The sequence below is a fragment of the Ctenopharyngodon idella genome, chromosome 14 (genome assembly GCF_019924925.1).
Source record: "Ctenopharyngodon idella isolate HZGC_01 chromosome 14, HZGC01, whole genome shotgun sequence".
Lineage (NCBI taxonomy): Eukaryota > Metazoa > Chordata > Actinopteri > Cypriniformes > Xenocyprididae > Ctenopharyngodon > Ctenopharyngodon idella.
Window position 1 is genome coordinate 2,837,721 of NC_067233.1, and position 26,463 is coordinate 2,864,183.

General features: G+C 38.2%; 3 protein-coding genes across 10 annotated transcripts in view; 2 read left to right on the plus strand and 1 right to left on the minus strand.

The window, feature by feature from the left end:
- The window catches only part of med12 (mediator complex subunit 12), a 36,933-nt gene extending 31,080 nt beyond the window's left edge, over window positions 1-5,853 (plus strand). For 6 of the 8 annotated variants that reach the window (XM_051859840.1, XM_051859843.1, XM_051859844.1 and 3 more), the window contains exons 39-44: window positions 822-902; window positions 1,011-1,237; window positions 1,425-1,605; window positions 3,066-3,236; window positions 3,562-3,643; window positions 5,503-5,853. In XM_051859840.1, the coding sequence (XP_051715800.1) occupies window positions 822-902; window positions 1,011-1,237; window positions 1,425-1,605; window positions 3,066-3,236; window positions 3,562-3,643; window positions 5,503-5,540 (780 nt within the window). In that variant the 3' untranslated portion in view covers window positions 5,541-5,853. Of the gene's footprint in view, window positions 1-821; window positions 903-1,010; window positions 1,238-1,424; window positions 1,606-3,065; window positions 3,237-3,561; window positions 3,644-5,160; window positions 5,228-5,502 lie in introns of all 8 variants that reach the window. The other 2 variants (XR_007924816.1, XM_051859842.1) reach the window with 2 other exon arrangements.
- Window positions 5,768-12,945, minus strand: mars2 (methionyl-tRNA synthetase 2, mitochondrial). Its single transcript, XM_051859861.1, has 3 exons — window positions 12,268-12,945; window positions 10,176-10,510; window positions 5,768-7,115 (listed from the first exon to the last, which is right to left on the minus strand). Exons 1-3 carry the CDS (start codon window positions 12,551-12,553, stop codon window positions 5,934-5,936), a joined length of 1,803 nt encoding a protein of 600 aa, XP_051715821.1. The 5' UTR covers window positions 12,554-12,945; the 3' UTR covers window positions 5,768-5,933.
- A 134-nt stretch (window positions 12,946-13,079) lies between these two features.
- On the plus strand, window positions 13,080-26,013 carry hspa4b (heat shock protein 4b). The gene is made up of 19 exons (XM_051859850.1): window positions 13,080-13,365; window positions 14,652-14,709; window positions 14,827-14,967; window positions 15,170-15,292; window positions 16,206-16,305; window positions 16,389-16,522; window positions 16,604-16,848; window positions 18,730-18,806; window positions 18,897-19,048; window positions 19,178-19,284; window positions 19,385-19,518; window positions 19,791-19,975; window positions 20,095-20,187; window positions 22,607-22,762; window positions 22,846-22,971; window positions 23,319-23,426; window positions 25,026-25,145; window positions 25,227-25,388; window positions 25,529-26,013. The coding sequence occupies exons 1-19, from the start codon at window positions 13,259-13,261 to the stop codon at window positions 25,724-25,726; spliced, it is 2,526 nt and encodes an 841-aa protein (XP_051715810.1). The 5' UTR covers window positions 13,080-13,258; the 3' UTR covers window positions 25,727-26,013.
- The last annotated feature ends 450 nt before the right edge of the window (window positions 26,014-26,463 follow it).

The window sequence follows — 26,463 nt, forward strand, 5'->3', positions numbered from 1 at the left end:
TGGCAACGCTGGGGATAGCTCGATGGCCTTGTCCACATTAGGGATTTCCTAGAACGTCATAAGTTAATACTTCTGTGAGGCATATTTGGAGTTTCTGTGCGAGGGCGCCCTCTGGCTTCCAGTATGAACGAAAGACGTGTTTAGCACCCAGTGATGCTCACTCCATCCTATTTTGAGTAAAAAAAAAAAAAGGAAAAATAATACTTCTCTCTAAAGAAATTTAAATGATAATCCATATGTTTTTCTCCAGTGTACAGGAGTTTTTTTTTTCTACAGTGGATGCATAAAAGGCTCATATTTCATATTAAAGACATGGACACTACCTCCTGACAAATTTTATCATATTATAATATTTTATAATAAATCCTTTGTAATGATTTATAGTCATAGGCTGCCTGCATGTTAATAGGTAACCCTGCATTTTTTTTGTAAAATAAAATTATTATTATTATTTTATTACTTTTATAATGTTATATTTATTCTTAAATACTCTATTGAAAGTGTTATTAAAATAGAAATATTTCTTATTTTGTTTAATGTTTTTAATTAGCAATAATAATAATTTTATATTTATATAATTTTTTTTCATTTGTTTAAAAAAAAAAATTGCAATTAGACTTTTTTCTCCAAATCGTGCAGCCCTAATCACAACTTAAGCTGCTCTAGCAACCACTCGCAACACCTTTAGCAACCACGTTGCAATACCCTGGTGGCACGTGCAAGCACTATCTATTTTTTGTCTTTTAGTGATTGTGAATGTTAAATTCAGAAGAATTGGAAATGGGAGGCATGTATGTATGTTTGTTTGCTGGTCTTTTCAGGGGAATCATAATCATTTAATGGGACAGCAGATTAGACCAGTGGCACCTAATCAACAGTATTCATCAATGCAGCCGACACAGGCAAGTTCTGGTGCATTTACAGCCCTTGGCACATTTGCAGTGTTAATTGTTCAGCATTCACTGAAACCCAGAGATAACAACCCAGTAGTGTCATGTTTCTCTCTTTAGAACATTTCCCAGGGCTACACACCCTATGGTCCACATATGGGGACACACCCCTCTCAGGCTGCTGGAATTGTTTCTAACTCGTACAATAACCAGGGCTTCGGGGGAGGACATCCTGGCCCAAACCCAGGCATGGTGGATTCTCTTAGGCAAATGCAGCAGAGGCCGAGCGGCTATGTCCATCAGCAGGCTTCTGGAGCATACGGACACACAATGCAGAACACTCAAAGGTCAGTCACAGACCTCTTTAAAATTCTTTGGCTTGGTCTTAGCACCTCGCCTAAAATAATCAGAATCGGTATCATAAATCATCATAAACTTTCAGTACTGCCATACTTATTTAGTAACATTTTACCGCACAACCCTAATTGGAAGCAGTGTAAAACAAATCAGCTCATCTTTCACCATCTGTCTCAGATTCTCCCATCAGCCCATGCAGCAGGTGCCTATGATGCACGGCCTGGCTCAAGGTCACATGGCACCGCAGGGCATGCACCCCAACATGAGGCCCAATCAGATGATGGACCAGCAGCAGCAGCAACAACAACAAGCCCAGCAGCAACAACAGCAGATGATAAGACAGCATCCAGCTCTCCGAGTGCGTACATGTACACACCTAGAGTCGATCACATTGTAGGGATGCACCGATACCACTTTTTCCAAAACGAGTCTGATACCGATACTTTATTTTTAGTACTTGCTGATACTGAGTACCGATACCGGTAGTTTCATTGCTTTTTAATTTTTAAAAATATTGGGCAGAGAAACTAAAGGAATATGAATCAAATTAGTTGGCTTAGCAAATAGATTCTTAAGTGTTTACTTTATGATTTAACTTTTTTAACTTTAGTTAGTGTGTAATGTTGCTGTTTGAGCATAAACAACATCTGCAAATTTACAACACTCAAAGTTCAATGCAAAGGGAGATATTTTCTTTTACAGAAATCGCTCTTTTAGAACTACAACAAACGGCCGGTAGGGACTACAGCGAGCTTCTTCCCGGGTTAGTGACATCACTAACCCTAAAATTTACATAAACCCCACCCACGAGAACACACAACAAAGGGGGTGAGGCCATGTTGGGCTGCTTTAGAGAAGAGGAAGAGTTATTGTAGTAGAGTGTTGTTGACATGCCGTAATTTTACGCCGGACTGCTTCACAAACGAGGGTCAATTCAACGCTGGATTTGCACAAAAGATTAACATGACGGCACATGATAGTGGATGAGTTGAATCAACTCCACAGCAACTACAGAAATTTATCCACTAACCATTCAGAAACGTCTAAAAGTTGTAACTTCTTCCTGATGTAAGGCTGAATACCGTTACTGACAATCCTCATTTTGGCTGCGTGAGATTCTCCAGCTTTGTTGTTGTTGAGCGACCGAAGCGTGAGCTGTTAAAGCTCCGCCCTCTTCTGGAAAGGGGGCCGGGAGCAGCAGCTCATTTGTATTTAAAGGGACACACACAAAAATGGCGTGTTTTTGCTCACACCCAAATAGGGGCAAATTTGACAAGCTATAATAAATGATCTGTGGGGTATTTTGAGCTGAAACTTCACAGACACATTCTGGGGACAAGCCACATCTTGTAAAAGGGGCATTATAGGTCCCCTTTAAGACACAACCAACTGTGTTTCACAAGACTACTTGCCTATACAAGCATTTTGACATAATTTTGTGTGAATTTGTCTGTTCAAGCGCAAGAAGACATGAAAGAGAACTCAATTTAATCGGCTATTTGTGCGCTGTCTGATAAATATTTAATTTATATATTATATATCAGATATATAGGTATAAAAGAAGTTTAACATTCTATTAATTTGATTACATTTACTTCATAGACATCCTTCTCTGATATAACTGTACTGCACACGATGTGTAGTATCGGAGCATTTTAATGAGTATTGGTGCATCCCTATCACATTGCATAGCATGTTTTGGGTGTATTCTGCACATTTCAGGCTATTCTGTGCAATAAGAGAAAACATAATGCATACTTACTGGCTTTCTAGTGGCTCACCTGTAATGTCATTGTATTTGTGTGTTTGTCTTCACAGCAGCAGCAGCAGCAGGTTCAACAACAAGTGCAGCAGCAGCAGCAGGTCCAGCAGCAGCAGGTTCAGCCTCAGCAGGTCCAGCAGCAGCAAGTTCAGCAGCAGCAGGTGGCAGCAGCTCAGCCCCCCGCCCAGGCCCTGGGCATGCAGCCTCTGCCCCCGCAGCAGCCCATGGTAATAACCCGAATGCTGCAAAGTGCAGTAAGCCCCTCACTGCAGAACACTCGAGATCCAGGGGGCGGGGGCGGGTAGGTTAAGGGATATGTAAATTAGGAGGAGTTGGATCCAGATCCAGGGGGCGGAGATGGGTAGGTTTAGGGATATGTAAAGTGGGAGGAGTTGGATCTAGAACCCCACCCCCTGGATCTTGTGTTCTGCAGTGAGGACCATCTCGCAAAGTGGCCATTATAAAACAGTTCTAGCAGCCTCTTGTGGCTTATTGGTTTACTTGTGTGGATTTTTAGACATTTAATTCTGTATTGTTTTTATTTTATCTCAGTTCCCACGGCAAGGCATGCAGCAAACCCAGCAGCAGCAGCAGACTGCAGCACTGGTCAGACAGCTCCAGCAGCAGCTCTCAAGTATGCTTGAATCTTTACGTTTCTCAGTTTCAAATGTTGTGTTCATGTTTTTGTTGTTTATATACTGCCCTCCAAAAGTGTTCAAATGCTCCTGGCAGGATTTTGCACAATATCAATAATTCCTTGACATCTACGTGAATATATTGAACTATATTCATGCATAAATATGTTATAGCGATCAGTGAGCCAAGAGCGCACATACACTGTTTGTTTGCATATCAATAATATTGGACTCGGGCATGCCTAATGTACGACTCCTGTATGTCACTGTAATCGTCTTTACCTTCATTGCAATCGTCATCCATCACTTTTTAGCGACACTGGTTTTCTTTAGCCAACTGAGAGAGTTAGTTTGCGTATCCTATGTTCATGAAGCAGTTGCATGTTTTGAGCCGCCGTTCAGTTCCACCGAGAGAGGTGGTGCTTTGTTTTATTTATTTTATTAATATATTTAAATTAACTTAAAATTATCTCACGGCCCCCCTGGAGGATCATTGGTATAGTGCATTAATAGCGGGAGAGGCGGGACGTAGCGAGCACCGGGAGAGTCTGTGCGCGCGGCTTGTCTGATCCTGCATCGAAAGCGCGAGTACTGTGAGGGGGAAAAAAATAGTTTCAGTGACATTATTACATTAAACTACTATACATAATGTTGAATATAATGTTTAATAATGCAATGGGGGAATATTTGTGATTGCTGATGATAATAATAATTAAAAAAAAGCAATAAAAAATATCTTATTTTTGCCTAAAATATAGCGATAGTATCGTATCCTGAGTTCAGTATTGCGATTTGTATCGAATTGTGACTGTTTAAGATGAAATATCTGTATAAAATTTCATCTTAACACGATAATAAATATATAGTGCCCAGAGTAAATAGTAAATAACTATAAGGCGCCCAGAGTATGTGATTTGTGTATGTGTGGTTTTAGGTGTTCCTTTTTTTTTTTTCTGTGAATTAAAGGGTTCACCCAAAAATGAAAATAATGTAATTAATTACTCACCCTCATGCCGTTCCACACCCGTAAGACCTTTGTTCATCTTCAGAACACAAATTAAGATATTTTTGATGAAATCTGATGGCTCAGCAAGTTAACTTACACTTTCAATGCCCAGAAAGCTACTAAAGACATATTTAAAACAGTTTATGTGACTACAGTGGATCAATCTCTAGTTATGAAGCGATGAGAATATTTTTTGTGCACCAAAAGCCATCAGATTTCATCAAAAATATCTTAATTTGTGTTCCGAAGATGAATGAAAGAGTAATAAATGACATTATTTTCATTTTTGGGTGAACTAACCCTTTAAGTTTATTGGTGAATCATGAATTGTTCGTGAAAACACAGATTTCAGCATTAGTAAATGAGACTGTTGTCTTTGTTCTCGTTTAAACTGAAGTTGCGTGTATCCACGGCTGAGTGCTCATCAACACGCCGTCTGTTTTATTGTGGTCTCCCGGAGTTGTTTGTTGTTCAGTCTCTTGCATTTGTTTTTGTTTTTTGTTTTTTAAGTGTAAGACATTGTGCTGGGCCAGTGTTGCCACCTGGTGGACCAACTGATCAGTGCAAAAAAAATAAGGTGCATGTGCCAGCTGAGCTACTACGCTGATTACGAAATTTAATTCAGGCAAACTGTATGCATACCCTAATGGAGTATACTTTGGGCTTAAAGAAGTAGCTCTAATATTAATATTTACTTCAGTATGTTCTAAATTCATACATTTTGTATTTAATGTTTTTATCTATAATGCTGTTACTTTTATAATGCAAAGAATTCACAAAAATGTATATAAAAATAGTTCATTTTCTTTACTGAAATTTGTTTTGTTTTTTTGTTTTCTTTTCTTCCCCCAGATACTCAACCTGGACAGAACACCAACTCATATTACTGAAAGTGTCTGAATGAATTTCAGCGGTGGTAAAGAATAGTTTTGTGTCCACACAAGCGGACCTTTCAGAGATGAGGACCCCTGCGCCTGAAGGAAGCCCACAGGGCTGTATCTAAAGTAGATTGTTTTTCAGACATGCATTTCTGAAAGTCATAGAGGTGTCGTTCTGTGAAACATTGAGGTGAACAATGAAAGAGTTTATGTAAAAAGAAGTACAGGAAATTATAAAAAATATTGCAACTTTTTTTATTTTATTTCAATTTGTACAATTTTTCAGTTTCGTGTATTTCTCATTAAAAAAAATCATGTCACTTTTTATCCCTTGTCGTGACATTATAGAGTGTGACCTTAAATCATTGTTATCCCAACACCATTTACCACTGTTATCTTATCCATTCATTGAGATTTTGACTTGTGTTGTGTTGCCATTTTGTGAGTCCTCCCTTTCACCTGGCTCCTCTCAAGGCGATTAAACAACACTCCCAAGTCAGGACCCAGCACTCTTCCTTCTAAACCACAGTCTTTTCCTTCATACTTCATCAGGAAGTTGAGAGAATCCCAGTTTCTCTCCTCAGGCGTGACTCCCAACCTAGATAAAATTTTGTCTGCAAGATCTGGTACCACAGGTTGCAGGAGTATCCCATACATCCTGAGGCACTCTAAAGACACGTGAAGGATGGTGTCAAGCCACCGCTGGTCTCCAGGATCTTTCCGATCAAGTTTCCACGGAGCATGTCTTTGGACGAACGCGTTAGTCAGGCGCACGCATGCGCTAACGGCCTCCAGTGCTTTATATATGTGTAGGTTCTCAAAGTGCTGCTCTACTAAGACCGGAAGCGCAGATACGGCCTCCAGCATTCTGTAGTCTTCTGAGACGGCTTTTCCACAGAGCTCTTTTGGGAAGCAGGTGTTGCAGAATTGAGGATACACCTGCGTAGGGTTGAGTGAAGGAGCAGTGCAGCGGTTTAAAAGCCCACCGAGAGCGTCCGCTAACTCGCTGTTGCACATCTTAATGACTTTATCGTCATAATAGTCACAGTCCGAGTCAGGAACACCTTGTCTCAGGAGGAAGTAGCGCATGCCGTCCACAGTGAACTTCTCCATGGCGTCCAATGGGTTGATCACGTTTCCAAGGCTCTTGGACATTTTCTTTCCCTCCACCGTCCAGTGAGAGTGCACAAATATTGCCTGAGGAAGAGGCAATCCCGCAGCCAGGAGAAACGCCGGCCAGTATATCGCGTGAAACTTAAGAATGTCCTTACCGACAACATGATGCACAGATGTCCACCACTGAGAGTGATTCTGTGGGTAATTAACAACGGTTAAGTAGTTCACAAGAGCATCCAACCACACGTAGATGACCTGTTCCGGATCTCCCGGGACTGGAATACCCCACTGGAGGCGGCTCTTCTGCCGAGAGACTGACAGATCTGGGATCTCGTCCTCCAGCCACTGAAGAACCAAGTGATGAAACTTCACAGGCCGGATGATATTTGGGTTTAATCGAAGCCAATGAAGTAGTTCAGTGCGAAAATCCGATAGGCGGAACATGTAATTGTCCTCCTTCATCCACTCCACCTGTCAAAGAGGATAGAGAAATTACCTTATGCAACTTTGAAGAGCTTTAGAAGAGTTTAGTTAGGTCTTGACGAAGTCAATATAGTGGAATAAAAACAACAGCTTCGGAGTGTTATGAATCAGCGTGTCGAATCAGCTGTTCGGAGCGCAAAAATCACGTGATTTCAGAAGTTTGACGCGCGATCCGACACGCTGATTCATAACGCTCCGAAGCTTCATAAAGCAGTGTTTTGAAATCGGCCATCACTAAATAATTCGTTATTTTGGGGTTTTTTTGGCGCACCAAAAATATTCTCGTCGCTTTATAATATTAATATTGAACCACTGTACTCACATGAACTGATTTAAATATGTTTTTAGTACATTAATGGATCTTGAGAGAGGAAATGTCATTTTTGGGTGAACTAACCCTTTAATACTTCTCACCATTTATTCTGAGGGAATGACAGATTGTTTTCCATATATACATTTTCTTTAAAGTATCTTTGACAAGTCAAACCCCCTTTTCAAACAGTGGTGGCCTTTTCTGGACCATGGTGATTAACTTCTCCGCAATGTCGTCCACCATTTTAAATGCGTGAGCCCTTAAATCAGAATTAATTCTGATTGGTTGTCAGTGTTTTATCGTTCAACAGCTGGAAAAAAATCGTTCTGAAAGTGATCCCAACAATACTATTTCTCTGTATCGTTATAGTAATAGCTGTGGTGTGGACAGTGCTATTATTCTAGAATGATTTTTAGAACAATATCGTTATCTTTATAGTTATCGTTCTTGTAGTGAACAGGCCTTTAGTCAAAGTATAATCTAAAATTTAAGACCTCATAAGTAAAAATAAGAATTTTTTACCTTAAATTTAAAAAATTGAAATGAATACTTTTTAAAGCAACAACATGGAACTTTTGGCGCTCTAGCGGTTGATAAACAGAACTGCATGCGTCTTGCGAAAGAACATTGTAGCCGGATCTAGTTCTCTCTGTTTATGTCTATGACAAGTCACAGGCACTGTGCTACTCTGCAGCGGTTCCTACCAGACCGGTCTGAAATAGTCCGAATATAAACACTTATTATAGGTGTACCCTAGCAAAGACTATAGAATAACACAAGACGCGTCACTCGTATTGTTTTTGAATGGGAGAAAGTGCAACGCGCAATATGGAGGAATAAGTCCCGCCTTCTAAATAAGAGCCAATCGCAGATTGGTAAACTCATCGCATCATTGCAGCGGCCGTTAGAAGCTCCGGTTCCTATAGAAACAGTCAAACGCGTGCCTCCGAAACGAGACAAGAGACGCACATTTAGGACTGTGCATGCGCATTAGCTTGATCCACCCTGAAAAATACCGTTTTTTTTTTTGTCATGATTCGAGCGTTTAGAAACAAAATTCATGAGACAGTTGTTGTCAGATTTCATTGATGATTTCAAATATGAAATTTAATCGAAAGCTTGGCGAACAGCTTTGGAGAATTTGATGTTTCCCCATTCAAAGAGATAGGAGCTGCACTTGAATGCCTGAGAGGCGTTTCAAAGATGGCCGCCGAGTGAAATGACTTGTCTTAAAGGGACTTTGACCATAGTGATTCAAGATAAGACAAAAACACAGTTTCGAAAATGGATTTTTGATGTGCTTGCTCATTATATACATTTTTGAAAACAAAGTTACAGTGTTGCTTTAAGGATCTGCAGAAACCCTGCAAATATTCAGCCAGTAGAACAAAAACATCTGGCAACCAGTGGATGTATTTTATATCAGGGGTTCTCAATCATTTAAATGCTACAAACCCCCAAGTATTATCATCTTCATGAGATGGACCGCCATCCTAAAAAATGTTTTAATGTTTAAAGACCCAATTTATACTCATTTAAATCCGTACTATACCAATGTAAAATATTATTTGGAAAATAGTGTTACTCTTTATTTGTTTCTACTTAATTTTGTTAGATGCATTTTTATTTATATCTAATTTCAAGATATTTTTCATTACCCTCTATGGGATTTATGAAATCACTGCCAGAAAAAATAAATGACACTATATTTTACATGTATTTAAGGCTAAAATCATTTTCCAAAATTAGTTTTCTATATCTAACCTTTGACCCTTTTTTTTTTTTTTTTTTTTAAGGGTTTTGTCATTTATAACTGACTTTGTCCTATTAGGACAAATTATTTTTGGCAAATTGTCTGAAACTTCACACACATTCAAATGCATTTTCAACTATCTGAACTATTTAAAGGCCCACTGAAGAGTGTTGGAACGCGCAGCATTATTTAATGTGTTGACGTAACAGGAAGACTATATCGAACAGCCCCGCCCCTTTTTTTTTAAATAGCCAATAGCGTTTCATTTATGTTACAGCTCGGCCAGAGCCGTTAGACTCAGTAAAACCTCTGTTTCCTTCTAATCTCTAACTGTTTCTCCTCATAATGTCCTTTATATCGCTTATATACAGCATTCTGTGCAGAATTCAAATGTGTCCGATACCTTTTGTGGTCTGTGCCGACTCGCGCATATGATCCGCTCTGCGCTCTCGAGTCTCTGGACCGGAGCAGACTGTGCTGTTTGCGTTGCAGAGGTTCATGTGACACTAACGCGAAAACGCACTTCATTCGCGTCAAAGGAAAGCATTCACCATGTAGAAACTAGTAAATGTGTGAATAAATGACTGATTTCAGCCGAGGCTTCAGCATCTGTAAGAGTGTAGGAGGAGGCGGGACTTCAGATTCTAGATTTTGATTGGACTGAAGATTTGACGAGAAACTGAAGTGTGATGTGAGTTCATGAAAATCCGTGATCAATTTTAGCGGAAGTGCTTATATCTCCTAAATGCGAATTTTGTCATTGTTTTGGAACACATCAGCTTATTCATAACCTGAAGGCTAACATATTCATACTAAAAGCTAAAAAACTTAATGTCAAAAAATTGATAAATTCAGATGCAACGTCGCTGCCTGGAAAATAGTCAAACCATGTCTTGGTGTTTCAAAAAAAAACAGTAAAACAATCTTTAACACTGTTGTAATCCACTGACAGGCTTTTACTCAAGAACAGGATTGATGGTACCTTATGGCCGCTCTCCATGGATACTTTTATCGATCTTCCCTCTGAGTCTGTTCTGTCAATAACTTGAGTTGGTGTAAGAAAACTTTCATCCTGAGTGGAGTACCAGCCTTCGTAAGTGCCTCTGTAGATGAAGCCTTTGCTGTGGAGAACAGTCCAGAAGTGTTCAACGGCCTGTCGATGTCTTTTCTCTGTTGTCCGGATGTAGTCGGTGTATAAAATACCACATCTTTGGAAAACATGCTTAAAACTCTCTGAAACCTCAGTGCAGAAGTTCAGAGGGTCTTTACCAGCATTGCTCGCTGCCTGTTGGATTTTGAGACCATGTTCATCTGTACCTGCAGAGCACATACAGACAACCTCACTTCAACATACTGATCTCTGGAGACAGTTGCATAAAGCCATTATGTTAAAGGTTCAGTGTGTAAATTTTAGCGGCAACTAGCGGTGAGATTGCAAATTGCAATATAGAGAAGCTACGGTGGCCAACACAGGACAAATATGTCATCGTCTGATACCGCAGAGAGTAGCAAGTCAAGCAAACGCACTCTGTAGAGTCAAGTCAAGTCACCTTTATTTATATAGCGCTTTTTACAATGTAGATTGTGTCAAAGCAGCTTTACATTGATAACTGGTACATTATTTGGCTGCACAGCAGCTCTTAAAAGAATAGTGTCAATGCAGGCAGATCAAAGCACTGTTGAATATCAAATGTCAAGTCAAATGTCAAGTGTCCCCAACTAAGCAAGCCAAGCAGTTTGTCCGTTTAGGGCTATTGTAGAAACATGCCCGGCGCAAAATGGCGACTTAACATGTTCTATGTCAGGGTTCCCGCGGATCCTTAAGTCTTAAATTAGATTTTTAAAATTTAAGGTCATAAAAAGTCTTTAAAAGTCTTATTTTTACTTATGAAAGGTCTTAAATTTTATATGACAATTTGACTTAGACATATCTAAATCATTTACCAAATTAAAACTATCTAATTAGCGTACATATTATTTTTATTATTCCTTTTTTGTGGATTTGCTTGTTCACGTGACAATTCGCGGCCCTCGCGGCATTTATGACAGCGTATAATGTAGGCTACTGTCTCCGGCACGCGAAAGGAGGACAGCAGAAGAAAATGGGTAAAAGTCAGTTCAGTAACCGTTGTAAGTTCATTCTTTATTTTCTTTATTCGTTTCTGAATGAATCAGTTGTTTGAACAAATCGGTTGAATGAATGACTCACTCATTAAGACAGTGACTTGCTGCCCCCTACTGGCAGTTTAGTTTCATATTTAAAGTACATTTTAATTAAAAAGTTAAAATTAGAAACAATTTCATATTTAAATATTGAATTAAATTTATGTAGACAAATTGTAAATGCTGTGTAAATATATTAATGCCGCTTCTGTGACACCTCTGCATTGCAAAGATGGATTTTGTTGATAATGATTTCATTTGATTGGTAATAACAGCCCTATACTGTGCTATTATTCTAATAGAATTTAATTTGAATGTTAGAATTTGACAAAAAAGGTGATGCATACATCTAATAAGTTTAGAAAAATATCATTATGTAGGTAAAAATGCTCCTGGAAATCAATTTAAGGTGGCAAATATTGCTTTTGAAACGACTTTAAAAAATATCGAGATAAAATTTGTCAATATTGCACACCCCTAATGTATAGTAATAATTTATATTTCTTCAGGTCTTGAAACGCCTTAAATTTGACTTTAAAAAATGTGCAGCAACCCTGTATGTAGATAGAAATGGCTCATACGGTAATAAAAAAAACATGTCTGAACACCATTATTGATGATTGTCATTTTGGCTGCGTGAGATTCTCCAGCTTTGTTGTTGTTGAGCAACCGAAGCGCGAGCTGTTAAAGCTCCGCCCTCTTCTGGAAAGTAGAGCAGCAGCTCATTTGCATTTAAAGGGACACACACAAAATTGCGCAAATTTGACAAGCTATAATAAATGATCTGTGGGGTATTTTGAGCTGAAACTTCACAGACACATTCTGGAGACACCAGAGACTTATATTACATCTTGGCATAATAGATCCACTTTAACTTTTTTCAGTCATGCAGTACAATGTGTAAAACGTACCTGTGGAAAATCTGGAGTTGTATCCCTGTAAGAGCTTGAATCTGTGCAGACAGTCAGCAGTGACAGCTGAATACACATGGCCAATGTGAGGAGATGCATTGACGTAGAAGATGGGAGTTGTGATGTAATATGGTTTCGAGCTCTGTGAATGATCTGTGCAAAAGCATCGCAAAGCTTGACAGTGATAAATACTGTAGACGTGGGGAAGCCTTCGATGGAGAGCATGTCGGGATAATCTCAGTATTAATGTTTTGGTGCTATTGAGAATACAGCACGGAGACCTCATCACGAGACAGCTGCTGTGAGGCGTGAGAGAACATCCGGGTCAGCGCCGTCATTTATTAGTTAAAGGTCCAACAAACCTTCCCTACTTTTAGGTAAATTTGTCGAGATTAAATAAAAAATAATAATAATAATAGTAAACTTTTATGTTTTAGTTTTGTGTAAGATTAGAGTCCAGTTGCGTAAACATAGTCATTATCTTACAATTGTGTCTTAAGAACTAGTATGACCAACTAACTAGCAGTTAATCAATCTAACTTTATCAAATTAGACAAATCTATATTTTTACGTAATATGTATGACTTTAAAAGTTATGAAAACTCTTAAAGAAAAAAAATTGCTTAGTGCTAAAAAATAAATAAATTTACAGTTCAGCGCTATAGACTAAATATGTAAATATAGATGTGGATATATATTTAAATGAATTTCCAATGAATCACTAAATGTACAGTTCACACACATAGAAGTACAACTAAAAGCGAAATTCAGGAGAACCTTTGTGTTGGACCTTTTAGCTGCGCCTTGAACCGGAAGTGGTCCTGTTTTCTCGTGAGCGGCGTTTATCATCCGCAGCCTCATTCCTCCAAGAAGTTACGGTAGAATAATGAATTAAAACCGTCTTATTTACTCCTCACGTTTTACAGATCGATCATCTAGTCCACATTTGGGTTCGGGCTTATAGTATTTGAGTAATCCCATTGTTTTTAAGATGTCAGTAGTGGGTTTTGACGTGGGTTTTCTGAACTGCTATGTAGCGGTAGCTCGAGCCGGAGGAATCGAGACTGTGGCCAATGAATACAGCGACCGATGCACACCGTGAGTCTGCATTATTTACTCATCTATAGCACACATATATACATGGTAGTGAGCAGGCCAACCTTTAACGGAGATGTGTGACAGTGGAAAGCCGCTGTTAACTGGCTCTCTGTGACGGACACGGGTCTGACAGAGCCGGTGAGGAGCCTCCCTACGGCAGATTGACTAATACCATAGTGCTGCTGCTGCTACGTGATTGCAATATTTAAATACTATGGTACTTTAAAAACACACACTAATGGTATTACCATGCTATTTTACTTTCTTATTAGAGTAGATTTTGAAAAACAGCAGGCTGATACACTAATACACTGATACACATTTCCATCTTCAGGTTTTAAATCTCAGGTTATATTCAGATCAAATTGTTTTTTTGTTTTTTTTTCTTTAGTTTAAAATAAGTGTATGCTTATTTGTAAACATATATACAGTACCGGTCAAAAGTTTGGGCACATTACTGTTTTTAATGTTTTTAAAAGAAGTCTCTTCTGCTCACAAAGGCTGCATTTATTTGATTAAAATACAGTAATATTGTGAAATATTATTACAATTTAAGGTAACTGTTTTTTTATGTGAATATATGTTAAAATATAATTTATTTTAGTGACGCAAAGCTGAATTTTCAGCAATTTTCAGTGTCACATGATCCTTCAGAAATCATTCTAATATGATGATTTATTATTAATTTTGGAAACAGTTGTGCTGCTTAATATGTTTTATGAACTTTTATAACCTGTGATACTTTTTTTCAGGATTCGATGAATAAAAAGTTAAAAAGAGCAGCATTTACTCAAAATAGAAATCTTTTCTAACAATATACACTACTGTTTAAGTTTGAGGTCAATTTTGAAAGAAATTATTCAGCAAGGATGTGTTAAATTGCTAAAAAGTCATAGTAAAGAGTTAGAAAATATTTCTATTTTAAATAAATGCTGTTCATTTTAACTTTTTATTCATCAATGAATCCTGAAAAAAAGGATCACAGGTTATAAAAATAACCGTTTCCAACATTGATAATAAATCATCATATTAGATGATTTCTGAAGGATCATGTGACACTGAAGACTGGAGTAATGATGCTGAAAATTCAGCTTTGCTGAAATAAATTATATTTTAACACATTCACATAAAAAAAAAAAGTTATTTTAAATTGCAATAATATTTCACAAGATTTTACTGTATTTTTAATCAAATAAATGCTGATGATGAGCATAAGAGACTTCTTTCAAAAACATTAAAAATAGTAATGTGATTGTACACATCTGATTTGTCATTTGTCTTTACAGAGCATGTGTGTCTTTTGGACCACGAAATCGATCTATTGGAGCTGCAGCAAAAAGCCAGGTATGTGATGTATTCTTAAAAGACAGGATTTATTTATGTGTACTTTAAAGCTTTCTTCGCACAGTCTTTATATGTGTAATCATGCATGATTTTTTTTTCTTCTCATTTGAAACACAGATGGTCACCAACTGCAAAAACACTGTCCAAGGATTCAAGCGTTTCCATGGTCGGGCGTTCTCAGATCCATTTGTCCAGAACATGAAGTCCAGTCTCGTTTATGACCTGGCACAGATGCCATCGGGCACGACGGGCATAAAGGTAGCTGAAAGTGAAACGTAATCAATCAAACCGAATTTCAGTTGCCATGGGCAAACACAACATGATGTGAGACGACTGTGCCAGCATTATCTAGTTTTGGCAGCAGAGCCTTCTTGTAAATCTGTTGTTCAATGTGAATGTGTGAATATTTGTGAGTCGTTTCTGTCCTTTAGCAATCGTATGTTCTCTGATGTTGTTGTAGGTGATGTACATGGAGGAGGAGAAGGTGTTCAGCATTGAGCAGGTCACTGCGATGCTCCTCACCAAACTCAAGGAGACTGCGGAGAGTGCCCTCAAGAAACCTGTTGCAGACTGTGTCATCTCTGTGAGTTTAAAAATGAAAAAGAAGCTAGTTTTCTAATGACGTTTGAGTTACAGTTCTTTCTAGATGTGGGCGTTACGTTATAGGAGGTCATGTGCTGTGGTTGTGCGCATCACGTATGAATCCTTTTAAAGGATTAGTTCACTTCTGAATTCAAATTTCCTGATAATTTACTCACCCTCATGTCATCCAAGATGTTCATGTCTTTCTTTCTTCAGTCGAAAAGAAATTAAGGAAAACATTCCAGGATTTTTCTCCATATGGTGGACTTCACTGGGGTTCAACGGGTTGAAGGTCCAAATGTCAGTTTCAGTGCAGCTTCATGAACCCAGACGAGGAATAAGAGTCTTATATAGAGAAACAATCAGTCATTTTCTAAAAATTATATACTTTTTAACCACAAATGCTCATCTTGCACTGCTCTGCGATGTGCCACGCATGACTTAATCATGTTGGAAAGGTCACACGGGACGTAGACGAAAGTATCGATCCAGTGTCTACAAAGCGAATGTACAAAGACTAAGTCAACGGCCTTTACAAAAAAGGGTAAAACAACGATGTTGGACGATTTTGAAGTTGGAGGAGAAAATGAGTTGGAGTTTTTCGCCCTACATCACACGTGACCTTTCCAACGTGATTACGTAATGCGTGGCGAGTGCAAGACGAGCATTTGTGGTTAAAAAGTGCATAAATTTTTATTTTTTTTAGAAAATGGCCGATTGTTTTCGACTACCTCTGGAAGTGGACAAACTCAAAACGTTTTACACCCTGTTTACACCTGTATTTAGAGTCGTCCACTTGTGATCCAATCGACCAAAACGCATCTTGATACCAGGTGGAAACAGGGCCTTAGAGACTGTGAATAATCTGATATCACTTTCCTAAGTGAATACTGTTTAAAATCCCTGCATTTTAGGTCCCCTGCTTCTACACCGATGCTGAGAGGAGATCCGTCATCGATGCGGCTCAGATTGCAGGACTCAACTGTCTGAGACTCATGAATGAAACCACTGCAGGTGAACTGTTCATAGTTTAATGCACCTTTCACAGTTACAACACACCAGTTTTCCTCTCTAACATCTGTTGTTTTTCCACGCAGTGGCTCTGGCATATGGGATCTACAAGCAGGATCTTCCAGCTCCCGAGGAAAAGCCAAAGACTGTGGTGTTTGTGGATATTGGCCATTCAGGCTACCAGGTCTCTGTGTGTGCCTTTAATAAAGGCAAGCTTAAGGTGTGTACCAATGAAATTTATACCCTCGAAATGTGATCACAACTGGTATGTGGAAATATAAACAGATTTCTGCTCGTACAGATTCTTGCTACAGCCTTTGACGCTGAAATGGGAGGAAAATACTTTGATGAGAAGCTGGTCAAACATTTCTGTGAGGAGTTTGCGGTGAAGTACAAGCTGGATGTGAAGTCCAAGCCCAGAGCTCTGGTCCGACTCTACCAGGAATGTGAAAAGCTCAAGAAGCTGATGAGTGCCAACTCCTCGGACCTGCCACTGAACATCGAGTGTTTCATGAACGACATTGATGTCTCAAGCAAACTCAACAGGTACGGAGTCATTTAATGAAGTGTGCGCTTGCAAAATTGGGAAAATCCTGTCGACATTTAGGGTTCACACTTGTAGTTCTTCCTGTTTTTGGTTCGTTTACATGTCTTTGGTTGCGTTCATATATCATTCGAACCGCACCAGAGTTCGTTTGGAAGCGGATCGAGACCCATCTTTTCAGCGGTCTCGGTCCACTTGTTTGGTGCGCACCAGGGTTCGGATGGTAGCGTTCACACATGCTCAAATGAACCGCACTAACAGAGCGATTGCACCAGGGTTCGTTTTAATCGAACCAAACGTGACGCACCCTTACTTTCATGTAGTTTCCAAGCTGCTCTTTTTCTTAAAGGCATAGTTCACCCAAAAATGAAAATTATGCCATGATTTACTCACCCTCAAGCCATCCTACGTGTATATGACTATCTTCTTTTGGTCAAACACAATCAGAGTTATATTAAAAACATATTCTGGCTCTTACAAGCTTTATAATGGGAGTGAATGGTATCGAGATTTTGAAGTCCAAAAAAGCACATCCATCCATCATAAAAGTAATCCATACGGATCCAGGGGGTTAATAAAGGCCTTCTGAAGCAAAGTGATGTGTTTGTGTAAGAAAAATATCCATATTTACTTTTTCCACATAACTTTTTCTTACGTCTACTCTCACCTAAGCTTACGCTTCTCCTACATCCTATGTTATGCGCCGGAACTCGACTCTTACATGAACGCGTGGACGGATGTTACCAGAAGCTAGTGATTATAGTCTATAAAGTTAAAAATATGGATATTTTTCTGACACAAATGCATCACTTCACTTCAGAAGGTCTTTATTAACCCACTGAAGCCGCATGGATTACTTTTATGATGGATGGATGTGCTTTTTTGGACGCCATTCACTCCCATTATAAAGTTTGGAAGAGCCAGGATATTTTTTAATATAACTTAGATTGTGTTTCACTTAAAGCAGAAAGTCATATACGCCTAGGATGGCTTGAAGGTGAGTAAATCATGGGATAGTTTTCATTTTGGGGTGAACTAACCCTTTAAGTCAAGTCAAAGGGATCACTGGGCTGTCAGGGTACAAAAGGATTATAAAATTATAGTAATCCACATGATTTGTGCGCTTTATTAAAAGTCTTGAGAGGTTAGTTCACCCAAAAATGAAGATTCTGTCGTTAACTACTCACCCTCATGTTCATATAAGAACAACACCCATAAGACTTTCATTCATCTTCGAAACGCAGATGAAGATATTTTTAATGAGAGATTCCAGCGTCTTGCATTGAAAGTCCAGGTAATTAAAATTTTGACGCTTCAATTATAATCCAAATTTTAATCCAAGTGTTTTGGAGAGAGTATGTTTGCACTTCCGTTTACCACACTAGCTCTCTGTTTTTCCATATTTGCATTGATCAGTGTTTATATGTGAATAAAAGCCTACATTAAATCTATTCATTATATAAAGTGATTGTGTTTCTTGAAACCACTTGATTCATACGGATGTTGTAATGAACTTTTTGAAGTTAGAAGTTGGAGGAACAGAAATCTCTTGTCTTTCTATAAAAATACCTTCATTAGTGTTTGAAAGATGATTAAAGTCTTGTTGGTTTGGAATGAGGACAGAATTTTAATTCTTGTGTGAACTATCCTTGTAAAAATCTTGATACTTGTCCATCTCATTTGCATATTTACTCTTGAGTCAAAAACCAATAGCATGCAAATGAGATTTGAGTGTTTGGAACAAGTTAAAACGCTTTTGCATGAACTCTTTCTTTACGTTCACAACCTGTCATGCTGTGTCATACATTAATTCCTATCAAGCACAATTAAAGGACCCTTCAGAGATCATTCTGAGTTTATCTAATGTTTTATTCCTGTGGCAGGGCTCAGTTTGAAGAGATGTGTGCTGATATTTTAGCCCGAGTGGAACCTCCCTTGCGCAGTTTATTGGAACAAGCTCGTAAGTAATGACCCTTGTTCTTCAATAATAACAGTGCATGTCATAGAAATCATTAATTCACCCGTCTGTCTGTCACCTCTTTCTGTGCAGATCTGAAAAAAGATGACATCCATGCTGTAGAAATAGTGGGCGGTGCTTCTAGAATGCCGGCCGTCAAAGAAAGAATCGGCAAGTTCTTTGGGAAGGAGATCAGCACGACGCTGAACGCAGATGAGGCCGTGGCCAGAGGATGTGCCCTCCAGGTCAGTCACACGTCACATTATGGTTCTTCTGCTGACTTGAAGCTGTTCAACAAGACTGCATTTGATAGCAGTTGTGACCTTTTAGTGTTTTTTTCCCTCTCTCATTGGCTCTGTTTCTTGATTTCACAGTGCGCTATCCTCTCCCCTGCTTTTAAAGTCCGTGAGATCTCCATAACGGATGTGGTTCCGTTTCCCATCTCTCTGAAATGGAATTCTGCAGCAGAAGATGGAGTCAGGTACAGCTGTGACATTCAGAGATTGTGATCGAGTTATTAGTTTGCGCTTGATACTAATGCATGATTTTATTTACTTATGCTTTTAACTGTTTCATTTCAGCGACTGTGTGGTGTTCCCAAAGAACCATGCAGCACCTTTCTCCAAAGTGTTGACATTTTACCGGAAAGAGCCGTTCTCCTTGGAAGCGTATTACAACTCCCCTAAAGAGCTCCCTTATCCAGATCCCACAATAGGTACGTACACTCACCAAGTGCTGTATGTGAGTAAAAACAAACACAATGTTTTTGTGACCCTGTGTCATCTTACAGAGAGGCTTGGCTAGCGAATGAGTAACACAATGACCTGAATTAAGCAAACAGGAGAAAAACAACTAAATAATTCTGTTACTATAGAAGCTAAATGTATTTAGAAAATGCTTACATAGCAAACATAGCTTATATTTACTGTGCAATCTTGCAAAACTTATAGTCTGTATGTAAATATGTACACTAAATCTGTCATGCAGGCCAGTACGTTATCCAGAAGGTGGTTCCCCAGGCCTCAGGCGAGAGTTCAAAGGTTAAAGTGAAGGTGCGAGTGAATATCCATGGCATCTTCAGTGTGTCCAGTGCCTCGCTTGTGGAGGTGCAGAAATCTGAGGAGGAAGAGGAGAGCATGGACACAGAGCAGAGCACAGAAAAAGAAAACGAGGTATTGCTTCAGGATATCACATGCCCTCTTGCACAACCGCTTTCACACCCTCATCTCATCCTGTGTTTTTGGTGCATTCATAGGTAAAGTTACCACCATGTGTTTTCAATCATTCACAGAACAAAATGCAGGTTGATCAAGAAGAACAGAAGACTCCTGGAAATGGAGAACAGGAAGATGGAGAGAAAAAAGCTGGAACAGAGGAAATGGAGGTAAATGGGTTCTACCAATAGCATCAGTTAAAGGTAGGGTAGGCAATTTGTTTTATAAACACTTTTTTTTTTTTTTTTTTTTTTTTTTTTTTATAATGGTTGAAAAACTCTTCACATCCTGATAGCGGTGGTCTACATACTATATCTCTTCTGTGGAAGTCTCAGAAACAAAAAATTAGGGCTCTATGATTTCCATGATGCAGAAAACACGGACGGATCGTGGAATCCAGTCATAAAAACATAATTTACTGTATAATGCAGAATGTCATGGAATTTGTCCAATTTTTGATGAATGAATAAATAAAAAGTAGGTCAGTACACTTAAATCATGATATAGACTAATGTCTGTGAATATTAAACCGCAAAAAGACTATTTAAAGGGTTAGTTCACCCAAAAATGAAAATTCTGTCATTTATTACTCACCCTCATGCCGTTCCACACCCGTAAGACCTTCGTTCATCTTCGGAACACAAATTAAGATATTTTTGTTGAAATCCGATGGCTCAGTGAGGCCTACATAGCCAGCAATGACATTTCCTCTCTCAGGATCCATTAATGTACTAAAAACATATTTAAATCAGTTCATGTGAGTACAGTGGTTCAATATTAATATTATAAAGCGACGAGAATATTTTTGGTGCGCCAAAAAAAAAAAAAAAAAAGACTTATATAGTGATGGCCGATTTCAAAACACTGCTTCAGGAAGCTTTGGAGCGTTATGAATCAGCGTTTCGGATCGCGTGTCAAACCGCCAAACTGCTGAAATCACGTGACTTTGGCGCTCCAAACCGCTGATTCATAACGCTCCGAAGCTTCATGAAGCAGTGTTTTGAATCCGCGGTTTCATTTACCACACACACACACACACACACACACACTGAAGCACGTGTGACGCTCGCAGAGTTTTCAGCCTCTGCTGCATCACTATATGAGGACATGAATGCATGAACTTCATCTCCACAATCACTTCATAAGCATTTTACAGTTTAATTTGAGAAAATCTATCATCATATCATAAACACAGAGAAAATCAACCCGTCAAAATAAAAGTTCGGTTTAGCTTGAAGAAATTGTGACAGAAATATATTATTGTTGTACAGTAGAATTTAGCTACGACTCAATGGAATAATAATACTAACAGTAATAACAATAATAATAATTTAATTATTACTCAATTTTTCTTCCATGTTTTAATTTTAACAGTAAAGCTCTGTTGTGCAGCACTTTTTGACAAAAAAAAGTTTGTTTAATGTCATATGATTAAAATATAAATTAAATTAATATTTTATGCCTTTATTTGATTGCCAGAAAATTAAAATTTGAAAAATTTAATTTCTGAAAAAAATCATAGAAATGAAATAAAAATGAATAAATTTTGTTGTTTTTATTAATTCAATTAATTAGACATGCTTTTTTTCATTATTAAAAGTCAATAAAATTTTAATAAATGGAATCCTGAAAAATTAAAACAGAAAACAGAATTTGGTAAAAATAAAATGTAATAAAACGTAAAGCTTAATTCATAGGACCTAAAAAAAAATAAAATAAAATAAAAAAATGTAATTTTTGTTAAACTTTTAATAAAGTGTTGTTAAAAAAAATTAAAATGGGAAAAAAATAAAACAGATTTCATATTTGATCCAAATGCACTGATAGGATGTCCTACCTGCCTGTCAAAATATGCATTTCCATATCTCTTCCTTTGTCAACACTATCAATGTATCAGTGAATCCGCAGCAGTCAGGTGGTACAACTAGAGCTCTGTAAGTTATTTATGTTCATTATTATTTTAATGTTATGTGCTTGGAGACATGAGGTAATTTAACACCGTCTCTCGTGACGCTTTGCAGAATCTGCTGTGTGCATTCATGTGTTTTGGAGGAGGCGTGGCTTATGAGACGCTCTGAAGGGAGGGCGGGATCTAAAGCTTTCAAAGCTAACATGCTAATGCTAGCCTCTCCGAAATTGCCTGTCCTACCTTTAAATGACCCATATATTTTGGATCATTTAATAATCAAGCTGATTACCATTCAGCCGCCCATCACATAACTAAAGGCCCGTTCTCACTAAGGACAATAACTATAATGATGACAATAAAGATAGTTCCAAGAATCTTTCTAAATATGAAACAATATCAGAGTCCACAACTATAAAGATAAGGAACAATGTCGATGGAATCACTTTCAGAATGATTTTTTTCCAGCTGATGAACCATAAAAAGATTGACAGCCAATCAGAATCCATCCTGTATTAAAGAGCTCAAGCATTTAAAGCGGCAGATGATAAAACAGTGTGCGCTTAGAATAAACAAAACTATATTGTGCGCTGGTGTGGATACTAATATAGTTATCGTTATAGTTGTTGTTGGTGTGAACGGGTCATTATAACACTTCTCTCCATGGATTGTGATTTGTTCAGACATCACCAGAGGAAGGCAAACAGGAGAAGAAATCGGATCAGCCTCCACAAGCCAAAAAGCCCAAAGTGAAAACAAAGGTCCTGGAGCTGCCCATTGAAAACAACCCACAGTGGCAGTTAGCCAATGACATGCTCAACCTCTTCGTGGAGAGCGAGGTATGCTTTCTTTGCGGTTGAAACTGTATTAGGGGTGGTGATTTCAACAATGTTAAATCTACTGTGAAATTCATTTTCCTCAGGGAAAGATGATCATGCAGGACAAGCTCGAGAAGGAGCGCAACGATGCCAAGAACAATGTGGAGGAGTACGTGTACGAGATGAGGGACAAACTGCACGGGATATTCGAGAAGTTCGTCAATGAGAGTGTGAGAGCAGTCACATGGCTTGAAATCTAAATTGCATGGATTCCATAGGAAGAGTTGGAAATATCAGGGAATTGTGATTGAAAAATCTCATGAAACTAGCTAGAACTTGCTCTTTATAAGTGAAATATCTGCATGAAACCATTTTGAAATCGTTGTCCAGTAATTACAAAAAACTGGAACATTTCTAGACATTGATTGGTCAGAAGGTGTGGGAACCTTATAAATGACCTGATATTATTTTTGCCTTTTATTGATGTTTTTTATCGCTATAACTTAGCGGTCACACACTTTGATTATTATTGTGGAGGTTTTAAAAATGCATCGATTTTTCCTGCTTTCTCCTCCAGGACAGAGATGCTCTCTCATTAAAACTAGAGGACACTGAGGTCTGGCTGTATGAGGATGGTGAAGACCAGTCTAAACAAGTATACATCGACAAACTTGTTGAACTGAAGGTACTAAATGTCTTTTGATGTCTACAACTTATGATGCAAGTTTGAATGAATTAGTGTTTTTTTTTTCCTGACTGTTAAAGAAAATGAAAATCCGGTCATTAATTCCTCACCTGTCGTTCCACACCCGCAAGACCTTCGTTCATCTTCAGAACACAAATTAAGATATTTTTGATAAAATCCGAGAGGTATGACTCCTCAATAGAATCAACACTTTCAAGGTCCAGAAAAGACATCGTTAAAACAGTCATGTGACTGCAGTGGTTCAACCTTAATGTTATGAAGAGACGAGAATACTTTCTGTGCGCAAAAACAAAACAAAAATAACGACTTTATTCAACAATCTCTTCTCTTCTGTGTCATTCGCATACGTTGTTTTCATCCAGCGCTTCCAGGTTCTACGTCAGAACGGCGACTCATTATTGAACGTCTCCTGCGTCAGCATCACACGCGTGCGTCGTGCTGATCATGTGATCAGGTTTGGCCAATACTGAGCCAGCATTTGGACGTAAACACGGAAGCCTTCACTGTGCTCACCTGCATAAGGATAATGACACGGAAGAGAAGAGATTGTTGAATAAAGTTGTTATTTTTGTTTTGTTTTTGCGCACAAAAAGTGTTTTCGTCGCTTCATAACATTAAGGTTGAACCACTGCAGTCACATGACTGTTTTAACGATGTCTTTAGTACCTTTCTGGACCTTGAAAGCACAAAGTTTTGTTGTTATTGTGAGTGTACACAAATAAAAATAGACCCTTTATGGTTTTGAATGATGTTTTACTCTTACCTGTATGACCATAAATGACAGAGTATTTTAAGTCGTTTCCGCTGTTATAAGGAAACAATTCAAGTGATCATGCAGGCGTCTTACACACACACAAGTGTGTGTGTGTGTTCAGTTCTAGCATTGCTAGCTTCACATCGTAACCTGTTGATTATCAAAATAAAAGTCAACCAAACTTATAGAAAGTTACACTATAGTCCACTGTCTGTGGTGTTATGCAAAGCACATTTTTGCGCATGTGAAGGATGATGTTTTACGTCTATATTGTATCGCGAATGTGGTACAAAGACTTGTTTGCATAATAAATAATAGTTTAGCATCCAAATACAATTTTGATTAGTGCTGAAAAAGAGAGGTAGGCTATGTGCGCCCAACACCTGTTTCAGTTTTGCTTTAAATGAATTCATTTTCGCGTGACGTTTTTATAGCTACTTTTATTTTTCATTCTAGTTCTGTTCTTTAATCCTTTACATTTAAAGGATTTGTTGTGGAGTGAGGGGAACTAAAATAGCCTATAGCTACGTTTATAGCGTTTGTAAACATTTAGCTTTATTTACCATATTTAACCATGCAGCAAATATTTTAAAAATCACTCTTTAAAACCATTTAACTGGTAATATTAATCGGTCAAAATTCTTACAGTCGGTTAACCAGTTAATTACGAGCATCCCTAGTATGAATGCATATAGCTAACCATACTGTTACACACAAAACACTCAGGCACCAAATTGTAAGTACAGCTACTCGATTTATTATACTGCGAATTATACTTGTGTTATATATTTAGAACCTATTAATGTATTAAAACATTCTTGCAGAATCTCGGCCAACCCATTCAAGAGAGGTACACAGAATTTGAGGAGAGACCCAAAGCTTTTGAAGAGTTGGGCAGACAGTTGCAGCAATACATGAAGATTGTAGAGGCCTACAAAACCAAGGTGAGGTTGTGTTGGGTGAATGTTGCATAAGGTACAAATTTGCACTTGGTCAGTGGCTTGACGTGTCTTTTTGAATTGCAGGAAGAGCAGTATGATCATCTAGATGAGGCAGAGGTTCAGAAAGTGGACAGGATGGTGAACGATGTCATGATCTGGATGAACAGTAAAATGAACCAGCAGAGTAAACAGAGTCTCGCCGTGGAGCCTGTGGTGAAAACGTCAGAGATACAGGCCAAAACACGGGTCCGTCACAGTTATATTGACTTTTTTTCTAAAGTACATTAGTATGTTAGCATTCAGATATCATTCAGTACTAAAAAAGTGCTATGGTTACTGCCACAATTTTGATGCATTTGTATTAAATCTATTCCTTTTTTCCATAGGAGCTGTTCTCCAATTGCAATCCCATTGTGACCAAACCCAAGCCCAAAGTGGACTTGCCAAAAGAAGAAAACCCGTCAGAACCCAACGGGCCGGTCAATACGCAGGAAAACCCTGAAGCCCAGCCCAGCGGCACGGAGAAAGCTGCTGCTGACAGTGCAGACGCCACAGAAGCCAAGCCTGAAATGGACCTCGATTAACCGCGCTGTGTAATGTTATGTTAACATTACACGTTATGTTATGTGACATAATGTTTTTGTTAACTTATATATTTCCAGTGACCGCTAACGCTAAATCATTGTCCTCGCAGCGGGATGACTCTGGCAATGAGACAATACATTTGCATGTCCTTTTATATTATGAAAAACATAAATCATAATGCTGTAAGACTTCTGATTGAAAACCATTCTGTTTGCCCATGATTGAGTTTCTGTTATATGCTGGTTCTGTCAACTGTTGTTTCAATAAATATGGATTGAAACATTCAGTGTGTGCATGTTTATATTGTAGAATTACATAATGCAGAAGCATGTGTGTTTGTTTTGTGTAGTGCAGTTTGCTTCAACTATTGGTTTATGAATATGTTTATAAATGTTACTTGTTAACTTCAACATATAAGCCAAAACTGGTAAATGTAAAATCAAGTGTTTCAAAAATAGTCAGATTTTGGTAATATGCTTTATTTTACATTTAGCACCCTATGTTTGCATTTGCAAATCACAGATCCAGTTTTTAGAGTGGGCAAATGGGGATTTTGGCCTCTTCCACCTCACCTTCTTTTGACTATGCAAAAATTTAAATCACACCAAAAAAATTACAATTTTAACAATCTGTTGAAATAATATTCAGTTAATTGTAAACATATATAACCAATGTTCTTAGGTAAATCAGACATGATATCATGTAGTTCAGCAGATGTTTTAATATTTTAACAATG

Bases quoted from the DNA above. Each gene is read 5' to 3' on its own strand.
- mars2 (XM_051859861.1), bottom strand. From the start codon at position 12,553: ATGAGGTCTCCGTGCTGTATTCTCAATAGCACCAAAACATTAATACTG. The intron at 10,511-12,267 runs GTACGTTTTACA...TGTGCTCTGCAG, and splicing joins CAACTCCAGATTTTCCACAG to GTACAGATGAACATGGTCTC. The intron at 7,116-10,175 runs GTACCATCAATC...CCTCTTTGACAG, and splicing joins CCATGGAGAGCGGCCATAAG to GTGGAGTGGATGAAGGAGGA.
- hspa4b (XM_051859850.1), top strand. From the start codon at position 13,259: ATGTCAGTAGTGGGTTTTGACGTGGGTTTTCTGAACTGCTATGTAGCG. The intron at 16,523-16,603 runs GTGTGTACCAAT...CTGCTCGTACAG, and splicing joins TTAATAAAGGCAAGCTTAAG to ATTCTTGCTACAGCCTTTGA. The intron at 19,519-19,790 runs GTACGTACACTC...TCTGTCATGCAG, and splicing joins TTATCCAGATCCCACAATAG to GCCAGTACGTTATCCAGAAG.